Source organism: Chlorocebus sabaeus, chromosome 4, assembly GCF_047675955.1.
Source record: "Chlorocebus sabaeus isolate Y175 chromosome 4, mChlSab1.0.hap1, whole genome shotgun sequence".
Classification (NCBI taxonomy): Eukaryota; Metazoa; Chordata; class Mammalia; order Primates; family Cercopithecidae; genus Chlorocebus; species Chlorocebus sabaeus.
The window spans coordinates 17,833,851-17,859,424 of NC_132907.1; the positions used below are offsets into that span (position 1 = coordinate 17,833,851).

The following is a 25,574-nucleotide window of genomic DNA, read 5'->3' on the forward strand; positions in this document are numbered from 1 at the left end:
TTGGGAACAGATGTTTTTGATCCATTCCTGCGCAGTTCTTGTTTCCGTTAGGGGTCTGCATTGGCTTGGCTATCTTATCAAAGGTGCTTTGCTACAGTGTGTAGAAGTGTCAGGGTATAAACTGCAAACAGTTTATTTAGTGAGTTTATGTTTACTCTGAGTAATGCCAGAGAACTTTATTTTATTCCTGGCTGGAGGATGACTCCTTAGTTTTGTGGACCGTCTGTTCTGGTACTGCCCCCCAGCTCCCCCAACCCTTCCTACAAGAGGCTAAGATAAAGCCGTCTTTCTTGACGGCCTTGGACTAGCAAGAAGTGCTTCCTGACTTTGCATCCTGCCTTGGTAATCTTATCCTTGAAAGGATAGTTTGGACTTTTGATCTCTAAGGTCCCTCTGGCTCGGAGTCCATAAAAAATATTTACCAGTGAGAAATGTCTCTATTTAACATCAATCAACTCTTAGGTATTAAATGAATGTTCTCTCTTAATGAACAAGATTTCTGGAAATAAAATGCACGTGCTTGGAGGAGGGACTGAAATTTTAAAAACCATTTCAAAATATGTACTATACCACTAGGAGGCAGTGTTGACATATAATTTAATTCAAGAATATCTTCACCATAGCTCCTTTTCAGGGAAATATTTTAAAAAATCAATGGATATAAAAATGATTAAAGGTTATAATATTTTGGTGGCAATAAAATTCTGAAAAGAATATTAAAGGGACATGCATTTTACAGAGTAATAGAACAGCAAGTCCAATAACATATCATCTGTGAGTGAAAGCTTTAAATACTGAGCTTGGTTTGAGAATATAAGAGAAATGATAGATAACAACTTTGCCAAAAGAAAAAAAAAACAAAAATAAAAAGGGGAGTTCACTCTTGTTTCATCTCGGTCATATGCAGCCTCTGAAAGTTGTGCTGCTTTGGCTCTGTTTCTATGCATTGGGGGATTGGGGTGGATTATTAACTCTTAGTAAGAAAATTCTGGCAATTTCTTTGCCTTTCCATTTATTTATTTATTTGACAGAGTCTCACTCTGTCTCCCAGGCTGGAGTGCAGTGGTGTAGTCTCGGCTCACTGCAGCCTCCACCTCCCAGGTTCAAGTGATTCTCATGCCTCAGCCTCCCAAGTAGCTGGGATGACAGGTGCATGCCACCACACCTGGCTAATTTTTGTATTTTTAGTAGACACGGGGTTTCACCATGTTGGCCAAGCTGGTCTTGAACTCCTAACCTCAAGTAATCTGCCCACCTCCCAAAGTGCTGGGATTACAGGCGTGAGCCACCACACCTGGCCTATTTTTGTTTTCTAGAATTCCCTGTCTGGCTCTCCAGAAAGAGCCAGTAGGGCCTCTTTTCCTTTAAAATACTGCCACCTGCTCCTTTAAAATTCCAGCATACTTGTGAAGTAGGTTTTTCTTTTAAATAGGTGAAGAAATTGAGGTATAGAGGTTTTGCGTAAGACTTAGCAAATTGTAGAACCAGGATAAGAATAAAATACAAGCAATATAGTCTCATTGCTCTTCTTTTTAATAGCTGAAAAGAATTACAATTTCAAAACAGTTCAAACAATTCAAGAATGTTTAGAAAGCAGCATGACCTCTTTTCTAATACACTGAGGGTAGCCATGTTTCTTCTAATAGTCTTGTATCTTCAGGCTTGAGCTCTTGTAGCAGAGTAGATATTAATTATCAGAGAAAAATATCGTAGTTCTCAATCTAGGAAACCAGGCTAGAGTTTAGAGAATCTCTACTTTTTTCTTATTATATTTTTTAAAAGCTACCAACTAACACAAGCTCACTCTGCTTAGCCTTATGGCCCAGAGGCATCCAGTGTTGACCAGGTTGGAGAGGGCTGAAATATCCATCTCTCCTCCCTCCTCCCCATTGGTCTATGTCTTTTACTGGTAGAAAAGTGGGTCAGGAAACAGAAGAACTCGGGAACTCTGAGAGCAGGACTCTGGGTATTGGATATTTATTGATCAAGTCTCATATGACCGACCTGCTTATAAGAATAAACTTAAACAGGATGGTCTCCTTATCTGAAGTGTCCTACAGCAATGTTTTTCAAACTGTGAATCCAAACCCAGTAGTGGGTCATAAAAATCCATTTGAAAGGTCTCAACTAGTGTGTTTTGTAAATGAAATAGAATGAAAAGGAATGGAACAGAAAATGCTAGAATGGATCACACATTTAATTTTGACAGTAAGATGTGATGTGTTTTGTGGGTCATTATATAAATTGTGTTTCTTACTAAGGGTCATGTTCAAAAGAGTTTAGAAGCCCCTTTCCATAGCACTTTCTGTCCCTGGCTGGTTGCTGAGTTCTTTATGACAGTTCATGTCTCATCCTCTTTGCTAGCCTACCAACTTCTTTAAGTGGGATTAACATCTGAATTACTTTTCCTGTGCTCCAGTGATTTCCATAATACCTTACACAGAGTGGGTGCTTAGTGAACCTGTTCAAGATTTACTTTGTACTTATTTTGCTCCTAATAAAACTTCTAAAACATACTTTAAAATTGTCAAGTGCTATTTGTAATTCTATTTTGTTCAGGCAATAGCAATAATATGTGTAGGATGGCATTCATGAAAGCACTGCTTTTTAACCCTGTTTTCCTTATTTGTAGGAACTGTGGCTCAAACACCTAGAAATTCATCAAAAATAGCCTCCATTGAGGTTACTGTGATTTGAATTTTTGTTTTTCAAAGAGCTCTTTCAGCTGCTGCTCAGTTGTGGCTTCTTTCTGCTGCATCAGCTCAGCTGTTCCTTTGGTCACTCCCCAGCCATCTGGCTTTGACATTGAGGGGTTGTATGGCCGGCCCGAGGCTATCCGAAGATTCTCCCAGTATTCCTTCCTGGCCCTGTGTGAACAAAACACATGACATCAGACTCCTCCCCTAGCTTTGGTCTTTATGTCATGGAACCATTTAAAAATTATATAATATTTTAAATAATTTCATGCAGCACACAAAGTTGCCTATCAGACATTAAAAAGCAAAGGTGTCAATCTCAGCCACCTGTGTGGACAGTCTGTGGTTGTTTGGCTTCATCATGATTCCTGACTCCAAATTTATATGCTACTGATAAACAATCATTTGCTTACACTTATCCACACATTAATACTTAACAGGAAAAGTATGACGTACCATTAACACAGTGAAAAAATTATGTGCTCAGGGTAACTAAGCAGCACAGTAGCATCACTAGAATACCCGTGGCCGCTGCTGAACAGCAACAACCAACAGCGGCAGGCTTTCTCTCCATCCGTGATGCCGTGTTTTCATTAAAAGGTTACTGTACATTGTATTTTACTTCTATAGATGAGAAGAAACATCAGAAGCAGTGGAGGGACTGGGAAGCGGTCCATTCTGCTGGATGGCTTTTTACAGTGTTTCCTCTAGAGGCATCTGCCTCATTAACAACGTTTTTGGCCGGGCGCGGTGGCTCAAGCCTGTAATCCCAGCACTTTGGGAGGCCGAGACGGGCGGATCACAAGGTCAGGAGATAGAGACCATCCTGGCTAACACGGTGAAACCCTGTCTCTACTAAAAAATACAAAAAACTAGCCGGGCGAGGTGGCGGGCGCCTGTGGTCCCAGCTACTCGGGAGGCTGAGGCAGGAGAATGGCGTGAACCCAGGAGGCGGAGCTTGCAGTGAGCCAAGATCCGTCCAGGGCACTCCAGCCTGGGCGACAGAGCGAGACTCCGTCTCAAAAAAAACAAAAAACAAACAAACAAAAAAAAACGGGTTTTGTCCTAGAAGGCGCCCTTTGATGTAAAAACTGAGATGATTTCTTGTTCTGTTATAAATGCATATTGAGGGAGCCGTCTTTGGATTCTAAGAGTGCATCCATTAAAACACACATGAATCTGGACTAAAAAATCCACCCCCTCCCTTCAATCTGTAAGTCTAAAATTACTTTGAATTTCTTTTTTGAGACAGGGTCTCACTCTGTCACCCTGGCTGGAGTGCAGTGGTACGATCTTGGCTCACTGCAACCCCCACCTCCCAGGTTCAAGTGATTTTCCTGCCTCAGCTTTTTGAGTAGCTGGGATTGTAGGTCTACACCACCATACCCAGGTAATTTTTGTATTTTTTATAGAGACAGGGTTTCATTATGTTGCCCAGGCTGGTCTCAAACTCCTGAGCTCAAGTGATTCGCCCACCTTGGCTTCCCAAAGTGCTGGAATTACAGGTGTGAGTCACTATGTCCACTTTGAATTTCTTCTTTTAATATATGCACAGGAAAAATTTGGGATAGGAGTACTGTCTATTCCACTTACACTACCTCTCCTTCCTCACATCCTCATGAGCCAGCTGAGTTCACCTTGGTTGTTCTTCCCCAAACCCTGGATAACTTCTGCACCTCTCACTCTGCAGGTTCCACTTCTGCCCTTCGATTTCCTTTGCTTCCTTCTGGCTCAGGCCTCAACCTGTCTGCTGTCCCTCCTAGCAAGTCTTCTTCACATGGCAATTACAACTTGCTGACTTTCTAATCTAACCTTGCCCTGGACTACCTGAGACCCCACCCCAGGCTCCTCTTTGCCTTCGGGATGGGGTCTGACATAACTCATGAGCACAAATAAAGAGGCTGCCTCCTCCTTCTTCCAACAAATTCTGTCTCTGCTATTCTCAAATTTCTAGTTTCTCAATGTGTCATTCTCTTTCCACTTCTCAGTGCTTTCCTGAGAGCTGTTCCTCTAGCAATGTAATTCCTGTATCAGAATTCAACTCAGGCATCAGCTTTCTTATAAATCCTTCATGCACCCTCCCTTTGCCTTTTGCCCCATGGGACATTAGCTCAGGCCCTGCGCACCTGTGCACATCTTCATCCTTGGACTTGCTGTATTGGACATTACCTGTTTATCATTCTGCCTGCTAGATTGTTAGCTCCTTGTTTAGCTTGCTACCTCAGCATCCACAACAGCATCTGACAGATAGTTGTGCTCTGTTAATAGCTGCTGAACAGAGTGAAACTGCTACCTTTGCTTGGAGCACCCGTCCTCTACCTGCTTCCTAGTTCTCTATATGGTAGAAGCCTATTGAGCCTTCAAAAGCCAGCCCCAAAACCCTTCTTTTAAAATATCTTTCTGGTAGGCAAAGATAGTCATTCTCTTCTTTTGTTACTTTTCTATCTATACATCTACTAAAGCAGCTACCACAGTATAATACATCGGCTTTTGTATTCGTTTACCCAGTAGACTGTGAGTCTCTAAGCCACAGCTTTTCATTTCTGTATTCCTACTGCCCTGCCCAGTGTCTGACATAAATTTTTTTACTAGTATATTATTCATCTTCCCCATTGGAATGTAAAATCTGAGGGCAAGGACTTTGCCTGTCTTATTTGCCACTGTATTCCCAGCTCTGAAAATCACGCTTGATACAGTATTAGCTTTACTTAAGTGATCCTTAACTCTTAAAAATCAATGCAATTTAAGATTTTGTGCACCACATTAATGGTAATTTACTAGAGCACGAAATCACATTTCATTGCCACTTACATTTATTTACATTCTATATTCTTTTTTTTTTTTTTTTTTTTTGAGACAGAGTCTCACTCTGTTGCCCAAACTGGAGTGCAGTGGCGTGATCTTGGCTCACTGCAACCTCTGCCTCCCAGGTTCAAGCAATTCTTATGCCTCAGCGTCCCAAGTAGCTGGGATTCAGACGTGCACCACTATGCCCAGCTATTTTTCTTTTTTTTCTTTTTTTGTATTTTTAGTAGAGATGGAGTTTTGCCATGTTGCCCATGCTGGTCTCAAACTCCCGAGATCAAGTGATCCGCCTACCTTGGCCTCCCAAAGTGCTGGGATTACAGGCGTGAGCCACTGCACCCAGCCTGTATTTTTACATTTTTTTTTTTTTTAGTTCTTTTTCTTTTCAAAATCCAAAATCAGGCCAAATACATTCTATATTCTTAAAACAATCTCCAGAAATCACCTAATAAGGATGCTTTATAAACATCTCTAGGAGAGAATTTGGGGATGACTGATTCTTCATCATCACACAACAAATTCACTGCACTCTTCTAAATGGCCCCACTTGAACATATTCATAATCTAAATTAGTTTGGGATAGTAAAAGACGTTTACCTTGCTCTAACCCAGGGTTTGGTGTGCATGTCCAAACCACTTCCCCAGCTGCCATGTTTTTCTGAAGCTGGTGGCAAAAAGCCCCTTTCTGGGGCCAGCTCCTCTGCAATTGCCCTGATGTGGTAGGGCTCAAATCCACAGCACCCGCCAATGTACCGGACCCCGAGGTTGTAGGCTTCTCTGGCGTATTTTTGAATATCCCATCTGGTGGCAACTCTGGGTTCCAGTCCTGTAATAAGTGGCATTATGCCATTAGGCATTATACATTCTTTTCATAAAAATTCAAGATAAGTAGTTACAAGTATGTAATTTTCAATAAATGAATTGTTTTCAATATTCAATTCTTGCATTTAAGAAAAACTTTGCTACTTTATTTTATATGTTCACTTTTACATGCTGTGGTATCCAGTCTTCAGGAGAGTCCCAAATGACCTCTGCCTTTTGATGTTTTTCCCTTTGTGCAATCCCCTCTTGCATTATAACAGGGCTGGTCTGTGAGATCCATAGAATATGGCAGAACAGGCATGTGACTTCAGAGGCTAGACTATACAAAACATTATGGTTTCTGCCTTGTACTTTCTTGGAGCACTCACCCTGGGGAAAGCCAGCTGCCATGTTGCAAGCATCACATGTTGCAAGTGTGTTTTCCAGCATCACAGCGAAAAGGCCCATGAGCTGAGGAACTGAGGCCCCCAGTCAACAGACAGCAAGAAACTGACACTAACTCCCAAAAGCCAATTAAGTGAGCTTGGAAGTAGATCCCCTAGCTCCCATCAAGCCTTCAGATGATAATAGCCCTGGCCAATATCCAGACTCCAACCTCTTGGGAGACCCTGAACCAAAACCACCTAGTTATGCTATCCCTGAATTCTTGACCTGGAGAAACTGAGAGATAAGAAGTGGTTTTTCAAGCTACTACATTTTGCATTAATTTAATGTGTTTTACAGCAGTAAGTAACACAAATGCCTTGCCTTTCTTCCTTCTGGTTCCTCCAAAGTGATTGTATTTTATAGTATCTTACTTGCCTAAGGGAGACAAATGCCTTGCCTTTCTTCCTTCATGGTTCCTCCAAAGTGATTGTATTTTAAAATATCTTACTTGCCTAAGGGTCTCTATAAAATATAGGATAGGGTGTAAAGACCTTAGAAGGAAGTAGACTGGGCATGCCCTGTCCCTGTTAACCACTCTGGCTTAATTTTTGACATCAACCCATCCCCTCTTCCCAAACCTGCTGGGAAACTTTTTCCTTCTCCCTGGACTGCAAGTATCCCCTCACTTCATCTGCTTGGTCTCTTCATTAAAACTTGTTATACAGTCACTCGATGATGGTATCTTGCCTGCAATCCCAAAACTCTGGAGTAGCTGAGCCATATTAAAAATTGGAGAAAAGGACCTTAGAGATAACTGGTCTAACCTTATTTTCCCAATAGGGAATTTGAGAGCTAGAGGAATTCAAAGATTTTCCTAAGGTGACAGGACTTAGCAACAGAGCTGGAACTAGAGCTAAATATCTGTTGATTCCCCCATGGGAGGGCATCCTCACCAACCCCAAAGTATGACTCATTGGTAGCCTGTTTAGATACTGATTCACCTCAGGTTTTATATTTAAGTTCAGAGGTCTTTTTTGCTAGCCAGGACCATCCTTTCCTTCTGCTCTTCTCTAATACCCAAGGGGCTTTTGGCTGCAGGGACAGAAACCAGGGACAAGACATGAGGAGACACCAAGCCATCTCTTCACCATGACAAAAGATCTCTGTGTATAGATTTACTTGGGTTTACATGAATATCAAATGAAGATATTGAGATGATTTATCAAATGTTGGTCTTACCAAACGGGAATTCTGGGAGATCAATGAATCCTTGCTTGTTGCAGTCGGGAGTGTGATAAGCCAAGGGCTGGCTCATCAGGTGAGCTTTCAGTCGGGCAGCCTCCAAGCCATCTTTCATGAGCTTCACTGTTTGTAAACTAATGGTGGGGTCAAAGTGGCAGTTCACACCAATGATGGATGCTCCTGTGAGTGGGAAGAACATGATAGCCTCAGGGATGCACCACAAACCAGCAGGACCAGCTCTCCTCTCTTCATTAGGAATCAGGAAGCTTTTTTTATATTTTTAAGGCAAAGTCTTACTCTGTCGCCCAGGCTGGAGTACAGTGGTGTGATCTCAGCTCACTGCAGCCTCCACCTCAAGCGATCAAGCAATCCTCCCACCTCAGCCTCCCAAGTTGCTGTGACTACAGGTGTATGCCACCATGTCTGGCTAATTTTTGTATATAGATATTTTTAAATAGATATGGGGTTTCACCATGTTGCTCAGGCTGATTTCGAGCTCCTGAGCTCAAGTGATCCAATAGCCTCCTAGACTGTTGGGATTACAGGCGTTAGCCACCATGCCCAGCAGGAAGATTTTAATTGGAATGATGAACTGGAAGCATAGCACTGGGTCCTCATTCCCCACAAACCTCTCTTACCTTTGAGTGAGAATGATTACTAGCAGGCAGGAAGTGCTTTATGTGAAATGTGCTTTGAAGAGTCTGGTATAATTGAAGTGTCATCTTTTTTGTTTGTTTGTTTGTTTGAGACAGAGTCTTGCTCTGTTGCCCAGGTTGGAGTGCAGTGGCGTGATCTCAGCTCACTGCAGCTTCCGTCTCCCAGGTTCAAGCAATTCTCCTGCCTCAGCCTTCTAAGTAGCTGGGATTACAGGCACGTGCCACCACGCCAGGCTAATTTTTGTATTTTTAGTAGAGACAGGGTTTCACCATCTTGGTCAGGATGGTCTCAATCTCCTGACCTCATGATCTGCCCACCTCAGCCTCACAAAGTGCTGGAATTACAGGTGTGAGCCACCACACCCAGCCCTGTCCATCTTTTTTCAAGAAAAAAATTATTAGTTTTTTTAAACTTCAAATTTTAGTAGTCAAACTTTCAATGTTTGACATTATATTGCAAGCACAATAATTTTTCAACACTCCCAGCTGCTAGATTACACCTGTGTTTATCATACTGCTTACTTGAGGTGTAAATAAATGTTCCTTTTCACCAGGCCAGCTTAATAAGTTCATTAGCCTTCTTGGGCACAGCAGCAGAATGTAATTTAGAAAAAAGTTTTTTAGACATGTGTTTTCTAGAAGGAATTTTGTGTCTAGGATTAATAGTTTGAGGAAAAAGAATCTCAAAAATCCTTTGACTTCAGCTACTCAATGTGGTTACTAGCCTATCAGTCATTTTGACAAGCTTTTAATTTACATTTCAGCCTCCCCAGACTCACAACTATATGGGATTGTCTTCCTATAGTATTCTTGTAAAATTTGGTGTTGTGAAGTTTGATTTAGTGAGAACAAAATATGTTTTAGATATTTCATTTTCTTCAAAAACTTTCTTTATAGTCATTATATTCTTAACTATATTTGGACCAAAGATGATTTACCATGGCAATCGCTAGACATGATTTTGGAAGTTTCCTCCTCCAGAAGATTTGAGAAGGCATCATGACATAATAATTCTTTTACTCTATCCTCTCAAAGGGGGAGGAATTCCCAAATAGGACTTTTCTTTCTTTCCTTTTTTTTTTTTTTTTTTGAATTTTAAAAATTGTGGTAAAATATATATCATGTAAAACTAAGCATTTTAACCTTTTTAAAAAATTTTATTTTTGTAGATACAGGGCCTCATTATGTTGCCCAGGCTGGTCGTGAACTCCTGGCCTCAAACGATCCTCACACCTTTACCTTCCAGAGTGCTAGGATTATAGGCATGAGCCCCTGCATCTGGCCCATTTTAGCCATTTTTAAGTGGCATTAATTAGGCTCACAATGTTGTGCAACTATGATCACTATTTCCACATTTTTTTCGATACCCCAAAGAGAAACTGCACCCATTAAGGACTAACTCCTTATTTTCCCCTTCTGCTAGCCCCCGGTAACCTCAAATCTACTTTCTGTCTCTGTGGATTTGCCATTCTAGATATGTCATATAAACAGAATCATATGATATTTGTCATTTTGTGAGTGGCTTAGTTTACTTAGCATGATGTTTCCAAGGCTCATCCCTGTTGTGGCATGTTTGAGAACTTCATTTCTTCTTATTGCTGCATGATATTTCATTGTATGGATACACCACATTTTGTTTTATCCATTCACCTGTTGATGAACTCTGAGGTTCTTTCTAAAGGACTTTTTTGGGCCAGGTGTGGTGGCTCATGCCTGTAATCCTAGCACTTTGGGAGTCTGAGGCGGATGGATCATGAGGTCAGGAGTTCGAGACCAGCCTGGCCAACATAGTGAAACCCCGTCTCTACTAAAAAATACAAAAAATTAGCTGGGCATGGTGGCGGGTGCCCGTAATCCCAGCTACTCGGGAGGCTGAGGCAGGAGAATTGCTTGAACCTGGGAGGTGGAGGTGGCAGTGAGCAGAGATCGTGCCATTGCACTCCAGCCTGGGTGACAGTGTGACAAGACTCCGTCTCAAAAAACAAAACAAAACAAGATATCTGCTTAATTCGGTTCAGCGCAGCCTTTTCTAAATGCATTTAACTCCAGAACCCTGTTAACATTCTCACTGACTGGAAACTAGACTGAGGCTATTCTTAATGAATGGTATAAACAGCAGATGTTACAATTGCTGAGAGGAAAAAGTGATCTCTTGGGGTAGGAAAAATTATGTAAGGATACATGGAAGTATAATTTGAACTAAACATTGGAAGATGGACTAGATTTACTAGACAGATTATTTGTTAAGGACCTATTATGTGCTACATGCTACGCTAGACACAGGATACTCAGTACTGAACTAAACAGACAGTCTCTGCATTTATGGATCTTATAATCTAGTGAGGGAGTCAGCCATTAAACAGTTAAACAAATGAGATAAGTGAGAAGTGCTATGAAGAATATAAACAGGATACAGCGATATAAAAAATTGTAGCCATCTACTCTGTACAGAATGAGGGAAGAATTAGATGCAGGCCATGCATTCATTCCAGTTAGCAATGGGGATAATGAAGGCCTCCTCTGATCTTTCTTCAAAAAGTTAACTTGCCTCTCCCCTAGTTGTTGTATTTCCCCATGAAAAATTATGATTATACAATTTTGTCCCTAAATCTAAATATTTGTTATTATTAATGACAAGTATGAAAGTAATTTTCACAAAAAATCAGGAGTTGGGTAAAAATCAGAGATTAAACAAAATGCTAGTCAAAATTTCTCTATTATACAAAGTGAGTCAGGCTTTTTCCCTGACAATTATTTTCTGGGTTTAAAATGGGGCAGTTTTGAAAACAGTCTGTGGGTTTCTTCTAAATGAAATGAAACCCAATATTTGGAATGGATTTACAATTATACAAAAGATATACTGGGTTGTCAGTGTTTTATATCAAAGGATTTTCTGATTTATTATACCAATTATAAAAAGCAAAATATACTAGTAATTTATGAGACTGAAAAACTTTGGCAAACAGGGCAACTAACTTAAAAGTTATTAATGTTTAAAGACCTTACTTGTAGATGTTAAATCTCCAGCTAGGGCTAGTTGCTCCTTTCAGAAGCCTGGTGTGTGTGTGTGCATGTGTGTATGTGTGTGTGTGTATTTTTAAAACTTTTTTCCATCTGGGATTCAATAATATCAATATTCTTAAAAAAGTAAATTAATGGTTTTTATGTTAACGAAAGTAGTATACACTGATTGGTAGACAGATGTGCACTCACGTGTTCTTTTAAGCCTTACTAATCACAAACTGATTGAAATCTATCATCACCTGCTTTCACCAGGCGCACTGCACACTCGCCGGGGGGCACGCCATGCAAATCTCCTTCCGGGCCAATGCACATGGTTGCTGCCACAGGTTTACCAGATGCTATCAAGGTTTCAACTGCCCACACAGCTTCTTCAACATGTTCAAAATACTGGAATCAGTTAAGGTTAGAGTACTTTTAATATCGTTTCTCCCAAAACAATTTTTTTTTTTTTTTAAGACAGAGTTTCGCTCTTTCACCCAGACTGGAGTACAGCTCACTGCAACCTCCGCCTCCCATTTTCAAGCAATTCTCCTGCCTCAACCTCCCAAGTAGCTGGGATTACAGGCACCCACCACCATGCCCAGCTAATTTTTGTATTTTTAGTAGAGACGGGGTTTCATCATGTTGGCCAGGCTGGTCTCAAACTCCTGACCTTGTGATCCACCTGCCTTGGCCTCCCAAAGTGCTGGGATTACAGGCGTGAGCCACCACGCCCAGCCTCTCCCAAAACAATTTGAAAACGTATTCTATTGCTTAAAAACTTCATTATTACTGTTTTCAAACTTTGAATTGTGACCCATTAGCATTTTTTAAATGAAATAGAATGATTTCTTACTATAAATTGCAGTCAAAAAGTTGGAAAAACACCATATCAGATTAACTGAATCAAATTTATCAGAAGCCCTGAATTGGGAAACGATTTCAAAAACTAAATATTACTATTACTAGTTATGATCGTCACCTAACCCCACACATTACTCTTGAAAGCCAAAGGTAGAGAAAATGTACTAGGTGTATTTGTCTTATCTTTCACATTATTCTTTACCTCTGCAATCAAGAAGTCCACGTTCTTCTTCATAAAGACCTCTAACTGTTGCAGAAATACTTTTTTGACTTCAGTTTCACTCTTGCAGCTAAGGTATGAAGGTGTCTGACTCACTCCTCCTGCTACCAAAGCATCTCCTTCATCAGCCACTTGTCGGGCAATGTCGCAAGCAGCTTCATTGACTTTCTGCCCCTAAAATGGGTGAGTATATGAGACTTCTAAATTTTCACGTGAAATTGAAATAAAATTATTATTCAAACATTCACATCTTAGTTGTATATTTACAATAGTATCTTATTCCAGAAAATGACTGTTATGGAATAGTTCAAAGCTTTATACCAAGTTGAACAGTTTGCAATAACAATAACACTAATAATAGTGATAGTAACAATAAATATATATTATATATGACATTACATTATACCAAAGATGTGTGAGATGGTAAAAGTGTTTACATCGAAGGATGTTATCTGGTATCTTCCAGTGCCTAAGATGCACTTAGAAGAGTACCTAACAAATAGTAGTGGTGGTGATGATTTGCTTTTATGAAATTGAATTTAAATAACTATAGAATTCAGGACATTTTTGTATGTATATTCTCAATTAACAGATAAGTGCATAACTAATAAGGTCTTTTTTTTTTTTATTTTGAGACGGAGTCTCGCTCTGTCCCCCAGGCTGGAGTGCAGTGGCCGGATCTCGGCTCACTGCAAGCTCCGCCTCCCAGGTTCCCGCCATTCTCCTGCCTCCGCCTCCCGAGTAGCTGGGACTACAGGCGCCCGCCACCTCGCCCAGCTAGTTTTTTGTATTTTTTAGTAGAGACGGGGTTTCACCGTAGGTCTTTTCTAATTATTTAGACTTTAAAAGTTGTTTGTTATGCTCAACAAACAAAAAGCTCCCCAAACCTAGCACTGTATACTCATGGAATTTTGGAAACCTCAGCCTTGATGGGGTAAAGGGGTTGGTCCAACATCACAAAGTAGATGTGGTTGAGTCAGGCACTATTCCAGGTTTACTGATTTATTATGCCTATGATCTTTCCTCTAGCCATGCTACATTTAAAAACATTAAGGACGAAAGAATTTGTAAGGATGCCCAATTTACTCAGCAACTTAGGAGACTAGGAGAATCATTAATCATTAAATACCTCTTCTTTCATCTGCTTTGCTAAATGCCTCTTTGTTAATTTTGGGGATTACAGCTAAATAAAACCTAAGGCTGTTATTCACGCCTCTCATTTTTGTATTATTAGAAATAAAACAAAACTCTGAAGAGGCTGAACCCTTTTCTCTATGGGAGCTTTGTTGATGCAATGGGTCAACAATATCCTTCTAAAAGTTCCACAGCTGGTTTTACTCACAGATATCTTCTCTAAGACATAGTTTCCCCTGTTCTCCAGCTTGTCTTCACTCGCATAGAAGGTGAAGGTCTGCATGACGTTTGAGCCAGCTCTGAGGAACTCTCGATGAAGCTGGCGAACTGGGAGAGCAAAGAGGAAAGGTATAATTTCTGTTTATTAACCCACAGTGTTTTCAAATGGCTCTCAGATAAACAAGCAGGAAAATAACTGCTTGAATTTCTGGTTGCTTGACATTTGCACATCTTAAGGGTAGATGAGAGGTAGATCTGAAGTCTCTTGGCAACTCCTGCAAACCTGCTGTGACTAGATGAATGAGTGGCCAGGGGATGCTCATATTCCTGTATTTGCTCATCTTGTTCATTGTTTACTTTGTTTATCATTCATTGACTGTATTTGTGGATGGCACCCACGGACACAAGGGTGAACAATCCAGTATCCTGTCTTTGGACAACTTTCCAGTCTGTCTAGATATAACTAACTACAGCACTGCAAGGTTGGGTTATGCAGGAAGAAGGGATCATTTCTACCCAGGACATGGGGCAAGGAGGTGAAGGAGGTCCGAAGATGAGGAATCATTTGAGCTGCACTTGGAAGATTTCTGTGCTATTGCCAGGCAGAGAAGGTGGGGAAGGGAATTCCCTCCAGAGAGAACAGCCTGAGCAAAGATAATAAGGCAAGAACAGGCATAGCATTTGGGGGAATGACAAGTACTTTGAATGGCTGGAGTTGATGAATCAGGGAAATATTTAGTTTTTAAGCAACTGGATGATGTGATTAGTACAGTCTTTTCAAAAGATAATTCTGGTAGCGGGGTGAAATAAGAATTGGAGCAGGATTTCCAAGCACAGATCCATGGATGCATGCCAAATGGCAAGGTTTTTTGTTTTTTTTTTTTTTTGAGATAGTTTTATTCTGTCACCCAGGCTGGTGTGCAGTGATGTGATCTTGGCTCACTGCAACCTCTGCCTCCTGGGTTCAAGCAATTCTCTTGCCTCAGCCTCCCGAGTAGCTGGGACTACAGGCGCCTGCCACCATGCCTGGTAATTTTTTGTATTTTCAGTAGAGGCAGGGTTTTGCCATGTTGGCCAGGCTGATCTTGAACTCCTGACCTCAAGTGATCTGCCCGCCTTAACCTCCCAAAGTACTAGGATTATGGGTGTGAGGCCTCCAAATGGCAAAGTTTTATCAGCTGGAGGAATATGGTGGGATTTTTTTTTCCATATAGCTAAATGTATTCAGTTTAATAAATTATCATTTGTTTTAAAATAGCTGTCCTAAGCTATGGTTGCCCATTAGATCCCCTGCAAACTTTTTTTTAAAATTATGGATTGGAATGTCAAATCCACAGATATTCTGATTTAATTGGTTTGGAGTGAGGCATAGGCATCTTCTTTTAAAAGTTTCCCCAACCCATCTTTGTTTTCAGCCTTGTCAAAAACTGCCATTGTAAGACAGTGGAAAAAAACTCCTTTTATAAAATGACAGTGAAACTTGGATGATGGTTGTTTTTGTTAGGAGAATTAACTGGGCAAAGTAAGAAATCAGCATGCTATTACTATATCAGCTCCTGAAAATTATTTTGAAATTTCAGAGGTTTATGAAATCCAAAGGTCCAGGAGCAACTATATGAGAGGCTAGGAAATTGCTAGGATGCTGAAGTTCTTAGCCCTTGGGACTAACACAGGAGATGAGTCTATACTCATCTCTTGCATCCCAGAGGCCTAGTACAGTAGAGTGCCTGGAACATAGAAACCTTGGTTTTTGTTTGTAAATAGATGAATACATAAGTGAAAAAAGCTTTTAAATTTTAGAAAATGGATTTGTAAGCTTGTAGTCATTTTCCATGATATTTTAAATCATAGAAAGTTCTCAGTGGGACCTCAAAAGCATCCCTAAATTAGTGGGCTTCAAACTTGTTTTATAATAACAGAACCAATTAAAAATATAGGGAGTCCCATATATCAATCAGATAAACCCAGAGCTGCTGTGGTTGGAGAGGACTGAAAGGCCTATATACTAGGTTTCTGGACGCTAGGAAGAAATGGTTTATAACTATGAAGTCCACTCACGTGGTCCTTGGGTGGATTTCCAGAGGTTTCATGAAAAAACCCTGAAAATGTGTGCAAATTGTTATGTATAAATACATTTTACAGTGCAGAAGGTCTATAAACTTTTATCAGATTTTTCCATAGGGCAGTGATCTCAAACAGTTGAAGACAACTCCTCACTCTTGATTATTCATCATGCTTCTAAAACTGCAGTAATTCTCTAAGTATGATCCATCTTAGAGTCACCTGGGGGCAATTAACAGAAAGGCAGATTCCTCAAACTCTTCCAGACCCCAATAACCTGAATTCATTGCTGAATTAAAACTGCTTCCACTGGGTGCAAGAACCATAACTTTGGGCATGAACTTTAGCAAGAGAATGAGGCTGGTAATTTCTGAGTATCCTTTCACCTACATTTTCCTGATCACAAGGTTCCTAGGTTCATCCTCTAACCCATAATACGATAGGACTAGTCCCTTTTACACAATGATGTCACCTATACTAATTGATTACCTTTATTTTGTGGCCTTAACTCCTCATTATATTACTTATTTTAACATCATAGAAGCTAAGTATACATTGATACATGATTACATATGTACATAGCATAGTTGGAGATTAGCCTTATAGATTTAGCTTGAGAAATGCAAGTTTTTGAAATTCCACAGTAAACTCTAAAAGATCGAATAAAATTCTGAAGTATTTCTTCAGTTGGGTAAGTTTGCAGCAAAACCATTTGGGGGCAAAATATGACCTGAACCAACATGAAGGTATTGATAAACATGTTTCAGTTAGTAAAGGTAGTCATATATTTTGATGCAAAAATGTATTAATATGTTTCAATGGGGGCTGCTTCAGGGTCCATTGGGAGTGTTACATAATATGCTACTGTATTAACTTTCTAACGTCCCCAGATTCCTGGATTCCAAGACACATTTGGCCCCAAAATGTGGTTTGGACAGGGGATTGTGGTCCTGTAGCATAACCACTCCTTTCTTGTTGCCTAGAACATGAAAAAGTCAGGCCCAGGCACCGGATATATAAAAATGTTGCAGGTGAGGTCCAGCTTGCAGGAAGACTCTTCGGGGTTTCCATCAATTCTAGCTACCACTCAGTCTCAATTACAAAAGCACTGCAAATACACACAATCATTTGCATAAAATAGCTCAAGCGATCCTCCTGCCTCAGCCTCCCAAGTAGCTGCGACTACAGGCGTGCACCACCATGCCCAGCTAATTTTTTAAAAAACTTCTGAGAGACTGGGTCTCCCCGTGTGCCCAGGCTGGTCTTGAATTCCTGGGCTCAAGTGGTCTTCCCACCTCAACCTCCTGAGTTGCTGGGATTACAGGCGTGAACCACCACACCCGGCTCCTTTGTGAGAACTTACAATAGAGCTCTGCACCAACCTGCTTCTGGGTGCTCCACAGCAGCTTCAGGAGTCCAGGGTCCTGCCTTTACGTAGCCCCTCTTCTCCAGTGCAAAGACAAACCCTCCATCTCCAATCACAATCTCTCCAGCATTTAAACGTTCTAGGATGCCCTAAAATTACAGATGAGGGAGGAAAAGGAGTTACTTGAGTGTTTAAGAGAATTTTCTATTTTTATTATTTTTGCTAATATATTCTTGGAGAGGTGTGGTTTATTTTAGAATTTTCAGAGAAAAATTTATATTTTATGTATACATTTATGGCTATCTATAAGACAAACAACCAGAATGCTCATAAAATAAACATTTGTGTATTCCTTTGTATGTGCTGCGGTTGCGGGGGTCTTTCAGAACATGTTAAAGAGTGTTTGAAGAATACCATGGGAAGTGTGTTTCAAGAACTATCTGCTGAGGGATTAAATGAAAAGATTTTGTTGTAAAGCCTCAAATCTGCACTTAAGCACAGATTCTTAAAATGGTAAATACTAGTCTTCTTACTCTATCAACAAGCTAAAGAGATGGTTAAAATTGTCAAACAAGTTGAAATGGCATAGAATGCTTTTTTTTTTTTTTTTTTCTTCTTTCTTAGAGACAGGATCTCACTATGTGCCCAGAGGAACTTGAACTCCTGGGCTCAGAAGATCCTCCAGTCTCACCCTCCCCAGCAGCTGAAACTACAGGCTCGTGCCACAGTGCCCAGCAATGCTATTAAGCCATTTTATTTTAAGACTGAAAAGGTGGCCAAATCACTCAAAGACTTCTATCTTTGGTGTTAACATTGAGTTTCCGCAACAGTAGCTGTGCTATACAGACCAGGTTATGAGTGTGCGCGTTCTGTACTCTATGATGAGAACAAGGAAGAAACAACTAAATAAAGTATTTGTTGAATGATTTTCAGCCCAATCTCCATACTTATTCCATTTACAATACTGTGCAGTAATCACCCTGTTGTTCTATAGATAAATTTGGAATTAAGTATTTTGAAAGGGTTTTGTGAATTACAAAGTAATTCTCTAGTTTAATAGTTTTTTTTTTTGTAATTTCAAAGAATCATAGACTTTAAAAATAAATAGTATTCAATTCAACTGAGATCTCTCTCTCATTTCACAAATGAAAAATCAAGACCCAGAGTCCCTGAGTAATTTATACATGATCTTCCAGATGGGGAGCATAGGGCTTCCTGACTCTTTTATGCTTAAATAATATCTATATTTGATTTTAAATGGGATTGGGGGGTGGCGGGACAGCCCTGAAAAAAACTATATAGTGTAAAGGAATAACTTGGGATGTATTTACCTTGTGTGTTCCATTTACTACCAATAACAGTGGATAAAACAAAAGCTGACATAATAACAAGCATTCCAGAAATCTGTGAGAGGCAGTCATAGGATTTTGCATCCCAATTCTTTGCCGCCTTCTTAGAACCTCCCTCATTTTCATTCTCTTCCCCTCCACTGCCCCTTCCCATGCCATTTGGACAGCTGGTGCTCAGAGAGAGGAAACAATTGACATTTCACCAGACAGAAGCAAAGTGGTAGGATTATGCTGTGTGTTCCCTAATATACCTTTCAGATCAAAACATTTTCAAGCCATAATGTTGAAGCCATGTTATCTTCCGGGAGCCCATAAAATAACAAAGCACTACAAAAATATAAATGGCTCACATGTCATTTTGAAATCCAAATATTTGTCATGATTGCAATGTGTCTAAATGTCACATCTGAAAACTACAACTTTGATTATGACCTAATTAACAAGAACAACAATAATAAAAATTATATATATATTTAGTGTATATATATATATATATTTAGTACCTCAACATTTTAATGTGCAGCATAGCTAAGGATCTAATGTTGGGTGGCAGGGTGGGTAGTGGCGATTCAACTACTATGTGGTTCATGCACTTGTTGAGTGATTCTCTGGAAATACTATCTCTTACATTCTACTGCATTTTAAAATTATCTAGACTTCAGGATTTTCTGTTCCCAAGCTAAACAGACTTTTTAAAAAATGGAATGTGCTATGAAAAAAATATACTGTTTTGTGAAAAAGTATTACAAAACACTATGTGTAATATCAGCCCATTTTTGTTTAAAAAGTACATATTTGCCTCAACAACAAACTAGCAGAATATACACCAGAATTTAACAGGCACTGTTCTTTGTGCTTTCCCTAGTTGTTTATAATGAACATGTGCAAGCTTTGTAACATTTATTTTAATTTTAAACTCAAATGTGTAGACATGTTATTGTCCATATATTGTTTTAACACTGACATATGCATGGAAACAAGTTACTGAGGAAACTGTTTTTTTCCATCTTACATTCATCTGTTGCTTAGATAATTCTATAAAGATAATTCTTTAAAATGTTAGATTTTCTGAGTTTGAGTTTGGGGAATAAGTTAGAATTACATGGCTATGAGAATGGGGACAAACAAAAAATATCTATGCCTATATCTATATCTATAGGAATCATCCTTCCCAGTCTCTACGGACTATTAATTTAGTACACTTAGGGACTGGCGAGATTCTCACCCTCCTTGGACTGGTGACAGTCCATAGTCCTTTGCCATCTCAGCACCCACTCATGCCATCAACATGATGATGCATTTAGAATCTGTAACCGAATTGACCTTCTTCCTTGTGTAGAGGTCTTTTGATTTGGGAGGCCATCCCTTTAGAAACTGGGCACACCTCAGCTGGTTCTCCAGCAGGGCAGGCACTGGGATGACAGCTGGACCTTTCTCACTGTTCTTACAGCCCAGAGGATGCAGTTGGCCTGGCCCCCTCTGCTGCCTCCCTACCATTTTCTGGGGGCCTCTGTCGTGCCAGGCCTGGGACTGGGCATTTTGATACCAAAAGGTCAAGTTTATTCCCTCCTCCCTCCATCCTTCTCTCTCTTCCCACCCGTCCAGTCTCATTCCACGGCAGTCAGTCCATCTATCCATCCGTTCGTTCCCCAAATTAGAGGAAAGCCTACCATCTGGACTGAAAACACTTCTCCCAACAAGCCACTGGGAAAGCCAAGAGATGGATTTGTTAATCTGGAGCTGGAATTGGGTTTTACAATTTCATCGACAGCCCTTCCTCAGTATCTTACAGCCACTCTGCCCATTTTTTCTTAAACCATGTTTTCGAGGCTGACATTTCGGATGACATTTTTCTGTCATCTCGGACATCAAATTGCCTGTGAAAATCTGCAATCACCCAACCAGCGCCTAGGCCTTGGGTACAGCTAGAACCCGGCGGGGAGGCAGCGACACCCGCGGTGCGGGTCCAGGAAAATGTCGGAACCAGCGCCACCCACTCCTCCCCGTTATGTGCACGCCGGGTGCAGAGGGCGCTCGCGGCGGCCCCCGCAGACACAGATGCGGAGCGCGCCAAGCGCGCTACGCAGCTCAGTGCGGACAGGATATCGCGCCTGTGGGGTAGAAGCAGTGTCTCTGGGGAGTTTTTTGGTCTTGGGGTGCCAGATTCAGAAGGTATTGGGAGGCTTGGAGTTCTGGGGACACCCAGCCGTCGGGGATGGCTCAGAGGGTGCCTTTGGGTCTGAGGGGCAAGGATCACAGAAATCTGGGGCGCGCTCTGGTCCAAACGGGGCTGGGGCTGGAGCGGAGAGAGAGGCGCTCTGAGGCCGCCCTCTGAACGTGGGGCAGGCGTGGGGAGGCTCAGACGCGCCTTGGGGTCCCGCTGGAGAAGTTCTGGAAGCACATTCTGGTCTGAGGCTAAGGGAGGGGAGCGAGCAGGAGGATGATGGGTCGCAGGCAGGGTCCGAGGGCCCCTCTGCGCTCCCAGAGGCTGGGGTACAGAGCAGGTGGGAGGGGGAGGAGAGGGCCCTCGGGTCTCCTGGAGACTCACCTTCTTGGCCTTTTTGCCCCCAACGGGTGGCATCTTCGTGGTGTCCAGACAGGTGGTCGACACGGATGCGGACCGACTAGGCGAGCCTTCGCGCTGCGCAGCCCCGACCTGCTCCGAGTCCGCAGCCTGCCTCTTTATACCCGCAGTTGGGCGCGGGGAGGGCCTCCCAGCCACAGCACGAGCCAGCGCGGGCCTTGGGCGGGAACACGCCCACCAGCCCTTCATCAGGCCCGCCTCCTGTTGGGAACCTAGCTTGCCAAGGAGGTGATCCAGATTGTTCACCCGAATGGGTGGAACCACCGAAAAGTAAGATAAGAAAAAGCGATGTTGCCACTCGCTTAGATTTCAAACCTGCCTAGCGTCCCTTTTGCCTCTTGCACTTTTGCCCCGACCCTAACTGTCCTCTTGCTCGCCTACACTGTGGCCCACTTAGGCTGCCAGAGAGGCCTCTGAGAAGTCCATTCGATGCTCAAATATTTGTCAAAGGCCAAGGCGTCAAGATTATGGAATTTGGGGATGGTCCTGGAAGATCTTCAGCCTGGAGTGTGATCTCCTGTGTGATATACATCCAGTATAACGGGACACAAATGCGGCTTTAATAGAGGAGTCCAATACTAACCCTGAATTGGCGGGTATGTTCAAAATGACCTTCTACACCTATACCCAAACATGCCTTGCAGTTTCTAATAATACAGTAGTTTCTAATAAAAATATGTTTGTAATATTTAACAAGGACAGACTTTTAACATTTATAAATGGAAGCAGAAATGTACTTTGAAGACTTCAAAATTCAGCATGAAAATGATATAAAAACATAGACATTAGAAAAACTGGAGGAAATAGAGATGTTAACAGTAGTTACCTATTGATGGCGGAATTAAGGCTAGTTTTATTCTTCATGTTTCACTGTATTTTCTAAAATATTTTTATAATGAGAATACATTGATTTTAAAATAATAAAAACATTACTTTAAAAAATGTACAGCACGGCCGGCACGGTGGCTCATGCCTGTAATCCTAGCACTTGGGAGGCTGAGGAGGATGGATCACCTGAGGTCAGGAGCTCGAGACCAGTCTGGCCAACATGGTGAAACCTCGTCTCTGCTAAAAATACAAAAATTAGCCGGGCGTGGTGGTGGGCACCTGTAATCCCAGCTACTCGGGACACTGAGGCAGGAGAATCGCTTGAACCCTGGGGGCAGAAGTTGCAGTGAGCGGAGACTGCACCATTGCACTCCAGCCTGGGTAAAAAGAGTGAAACTCTGTCTCAAAAGAAGAAAACATGCGCAGCATGATAGTAAATAGCCTACAGAACAACGAAATATCTGAAACACAGTTAAGAAAATTTTACCCAAATAAAAGCATGTGAAAAATTCTGTATGTGGACAAAGAACCTCCATCTCAACACATGCAGAGAAGAAAGTTACTGCAACGCCTGATGAATTAATACAAATTTAACTGCTAAAATGACGTGTGTTTGAAATACAACTGAGGAAGTAAAAATGCCCTTTTGCTTCTAAATATGTCAAGTTTAAAATGGAAAAAAGAAATGAAAAGGTGAAAGGATATACTTTCATTCAAATGATCTATTATTTCATCGGTTCCTCCACCCCCAGCTGTGATCTGGGGTCAGCAAGAATGAGGCATGAGGTAATGTCATTCTTCACAGTACCTAGATTTTTTAAAAAAAACTATGAAGGCACTGGAGTATCTGAATAGGTAACGGTTTAGTTAGTTAATGCGTTAACTGGTTAAGGTATTCACCTGGTGAGCACTGGTGAGATAAACAGGTCTAGAGCGAGCCCGGCGGTAGCTGCAGGGAGCAGCCACAGTGGTGGGTACCCGGCACCAGGGGGCGGTATCAGCTCTCTAACAATATTATTGAGGCTGAAAGCCGACTTTCCCAATTTCAGTTTCCTCAAAATGTGGCACAACTTGGGAGAAATTTTAACCTAGTAGCATTAAATTTACAAATGAATTATGAATTTTTAGTAGGTAATGTAGACACATGGCAAAATTTTTACTTTTTTTTTTTCTTTATTTCTCCAAGAAAAAAACATGGAAAAAAAATTTTAGAAGCCTTTCCCCAGCTGCTGTTGCAGATCAAGTCCCCTCCCTGGAGGTAACCACTATTGCCTGTTAACCATTCTTGCAGAGGAATTTTTTGAGTACCTAAGTGTATAGATGTATATTAAAGGATTTGTACTCAAACATAGGGAATTTTCGTTTTTTAAAAAAATTATCCACTCCCAGCTTTTCGAGAATGATTTATAGGCGCTGTCAAAATATTTTTGTTTTTCCTGGGTCTCTCAATTTGTTGTCCTAACTATCCCATGCCCCCACCCCCAATTAGGTCCATTTAAAAAATTATTCACCTCCTATTTCCATACTAGATGATAATATCCACCATGTATGTAAAAGGCACTAAGCCTTTTACTCACACATTATTTACCCCCCACAGCTCTGTGAGGTGGGTGTCCACTCTTTGTTCTCAAGAACCACGAAGTTAGGGAGTTAGAAGGATCATTAGCACGCTCCCTGAAGTTCCTTTGCCCCATTCCCAGATAACTAAGTCTGTTTGGATACCACTTAGGAAGTGAGGTTTTTTGCTTGTTTGTTTGTTTTTTGAGACAGAGTCTCACTCTGTCACCCAGGCTGGAGTGTAGTGGTGCGATCTCGGCTCACTGCAACCTCTGCTTCCTGGGTTCAAGTGATTCTCCTGCCTCAGCATCCTGAGCAGCTGGGATTACAGGCCGGCGCCACCACGCCTGGCTAACTTTTGTATTTTTTGGTAGAGACGGGATTTCACCATGTTGGAGAGGCTGGTCTTGAACTCCTGACCTCAGGTGATCCGTCCACCTCAGCCTCCCAAAGTGCTGGGATTATAGGCGTGAGCCACCGCACCCGGCAGGAAGTGAGTTCTGTAATAAACTGTCCTTGGGAGGCTGCCTATGTTCTCTGATCTCTACTGGAGTCAACCAGATGAGGGAGGTCATAAGACTGAAGTCCATGGCTGTGTACAAAGATGTTGGGGGTTAAAAATAAATCTCAAAGAAGAAGAGGAGACTTAGATTTGGAGATCCACCCCCTTCATTTTACAACCTCAAAAGAGACTCGGTTATTGTTCTGTTTCCGACCAGTGCTTTGTTCTATTTAAAATTCTATTTATTCACTCAATAAACATTTAGGTACCATTAATACAATGTTTTAAACCCTATGCTTGGTGCTGGAGGTAAAGGATATCGTCTCCCTTTTTTTTTTTTTTCCCAAGGAGGAGATAGAAACCATCTCAAATAAGTGCTAAAATGTTTCTTTTACCAATATGTAAATGGAAAAATGTCAGGACTTTTCATTTCCCACTCAATTGGGATCTCCTTTAAATGAAACTGACTTTTCACAGGCCTTTTTAGACTAAATATGTTTCATTTAGCCTTAAACCGTTGAAGATATTTTAACACTGTGTTTAATGATGTATTATATTTTAACATGATGTTTAATGATGTTTTAACACTGTGTTTAATGGTGGTTTTACATTTTAACACTGTACAGAACAGTGTTTGCAGACTGCTGATGTGGAAATGGAGCCAACTTCTGCGTTTCCTTTGGCAAGGCCAGTGTTTTTAAAAAATTGAATGTAAATTCCTTTATGTGGTACTTCCACCCTTCCCATTTGCTGGCTGTACCGCACCCAGCTGCCCTGCACTCTTCTGGTTCACATATTTACCTTACCTTAAAGGCATTTGGGCTTTCAACTTCTGCGGTAAATAGAAGGTGTATTTGGGGTTATAAAAAACATGTTCCCCCAAGTAGCCCCCAAACCAAAGATTTCATTTGCCTTACATTTTCCTACTGCCACTAACCCCCATTATTTTTTGTTGTCAGAATGATGATACTAAAAGGTTGATGGGGTGGATTTGCCTTCTAAAACTCTCTTCTCCAGGTGCACAGGCTTTCCTCAGTTTACCTGTCCTGTCCAGTACCTTATCTATTGCAGTGGCCACACACATGCATTTGTCCCAACACACTCACGCATGGTCAACCACACTGCACAATTACACCCCTTTAAAGGGTCTTAGTGTCTTCATATGGAAAACTGGAAGTTGAAGCTGGGTGACTTTTCAGATTTGTCTTTGCATTTGGCTTGGCATAAACTTAGAGCACAAAACAGCCTCTTCCCAGGATGCTTTCATTGCCTTTCCCTTGCAGTCAGCGAGCCCTTCCTG

The 25,574-nt window shown here is 41.3% G+C and overlaps 2 protein-coding genes across 2 annotated transcripts in view; one reads left to right on the top strand and one right to left on the bottom strand.

The window, feature by feature from the left end:
• LOC119618313 (uncharacterized) overlaps positions 1 to 18,386 on the top strand; it is a 115,885-nt gene extending 97,499 nt beyond the window's left edge. Inside the window, exons 4-8 of the mRNA XM_073014922.1 lie at positions 11,864 to 12,013; positions 12,745 to 12,857; positions 14,056 to 14,156; positions 17,841 to 17,967; positions 18,079 to 18,386. The gene's annotated coding sequence lies outside the window, so the exon portion shown is untranslated. The remainder of the gene's footprint in view (positions 1 to 11,863; positions 12,014 to 12,744; positions 12,858 to 14,055; positions 14,157 to 17,840; positions 17,968 to 18,078) is intronic.
• BHMT (betaine--homocysteine S-methyltransferase) lies at positions 1,513 to 24,401 on the bottom strand. Its single transcript, XM_007976291.3, has 8 exons — positions 21,352 to 24,401; positions 17,471 to 17,603; positions 14,017 to 14,135; positions 12,657 to 12,848; positions 11,851 to 11,998; positions 7,929 to 8,111; positions 6,099 to 6,327; positions 1,513 to 2,867 (listed from the first exon to the last, which is right to left on the bottom strand). Exons 1-8 carry the CDS (start codon positions 21,574 to 21,576, stop codon positions 2,684 to 2,686), a joined length of 1,413 nt encoding a protein of 470 aa, XP_007974482.3. The 5' UTR covers positions 21,577 to 24,401; the 3' UTR covers positions 1,513 to 2,683.
• Positions 24,402 to 25,574: the final 1,173 nt, after the last annotated feature.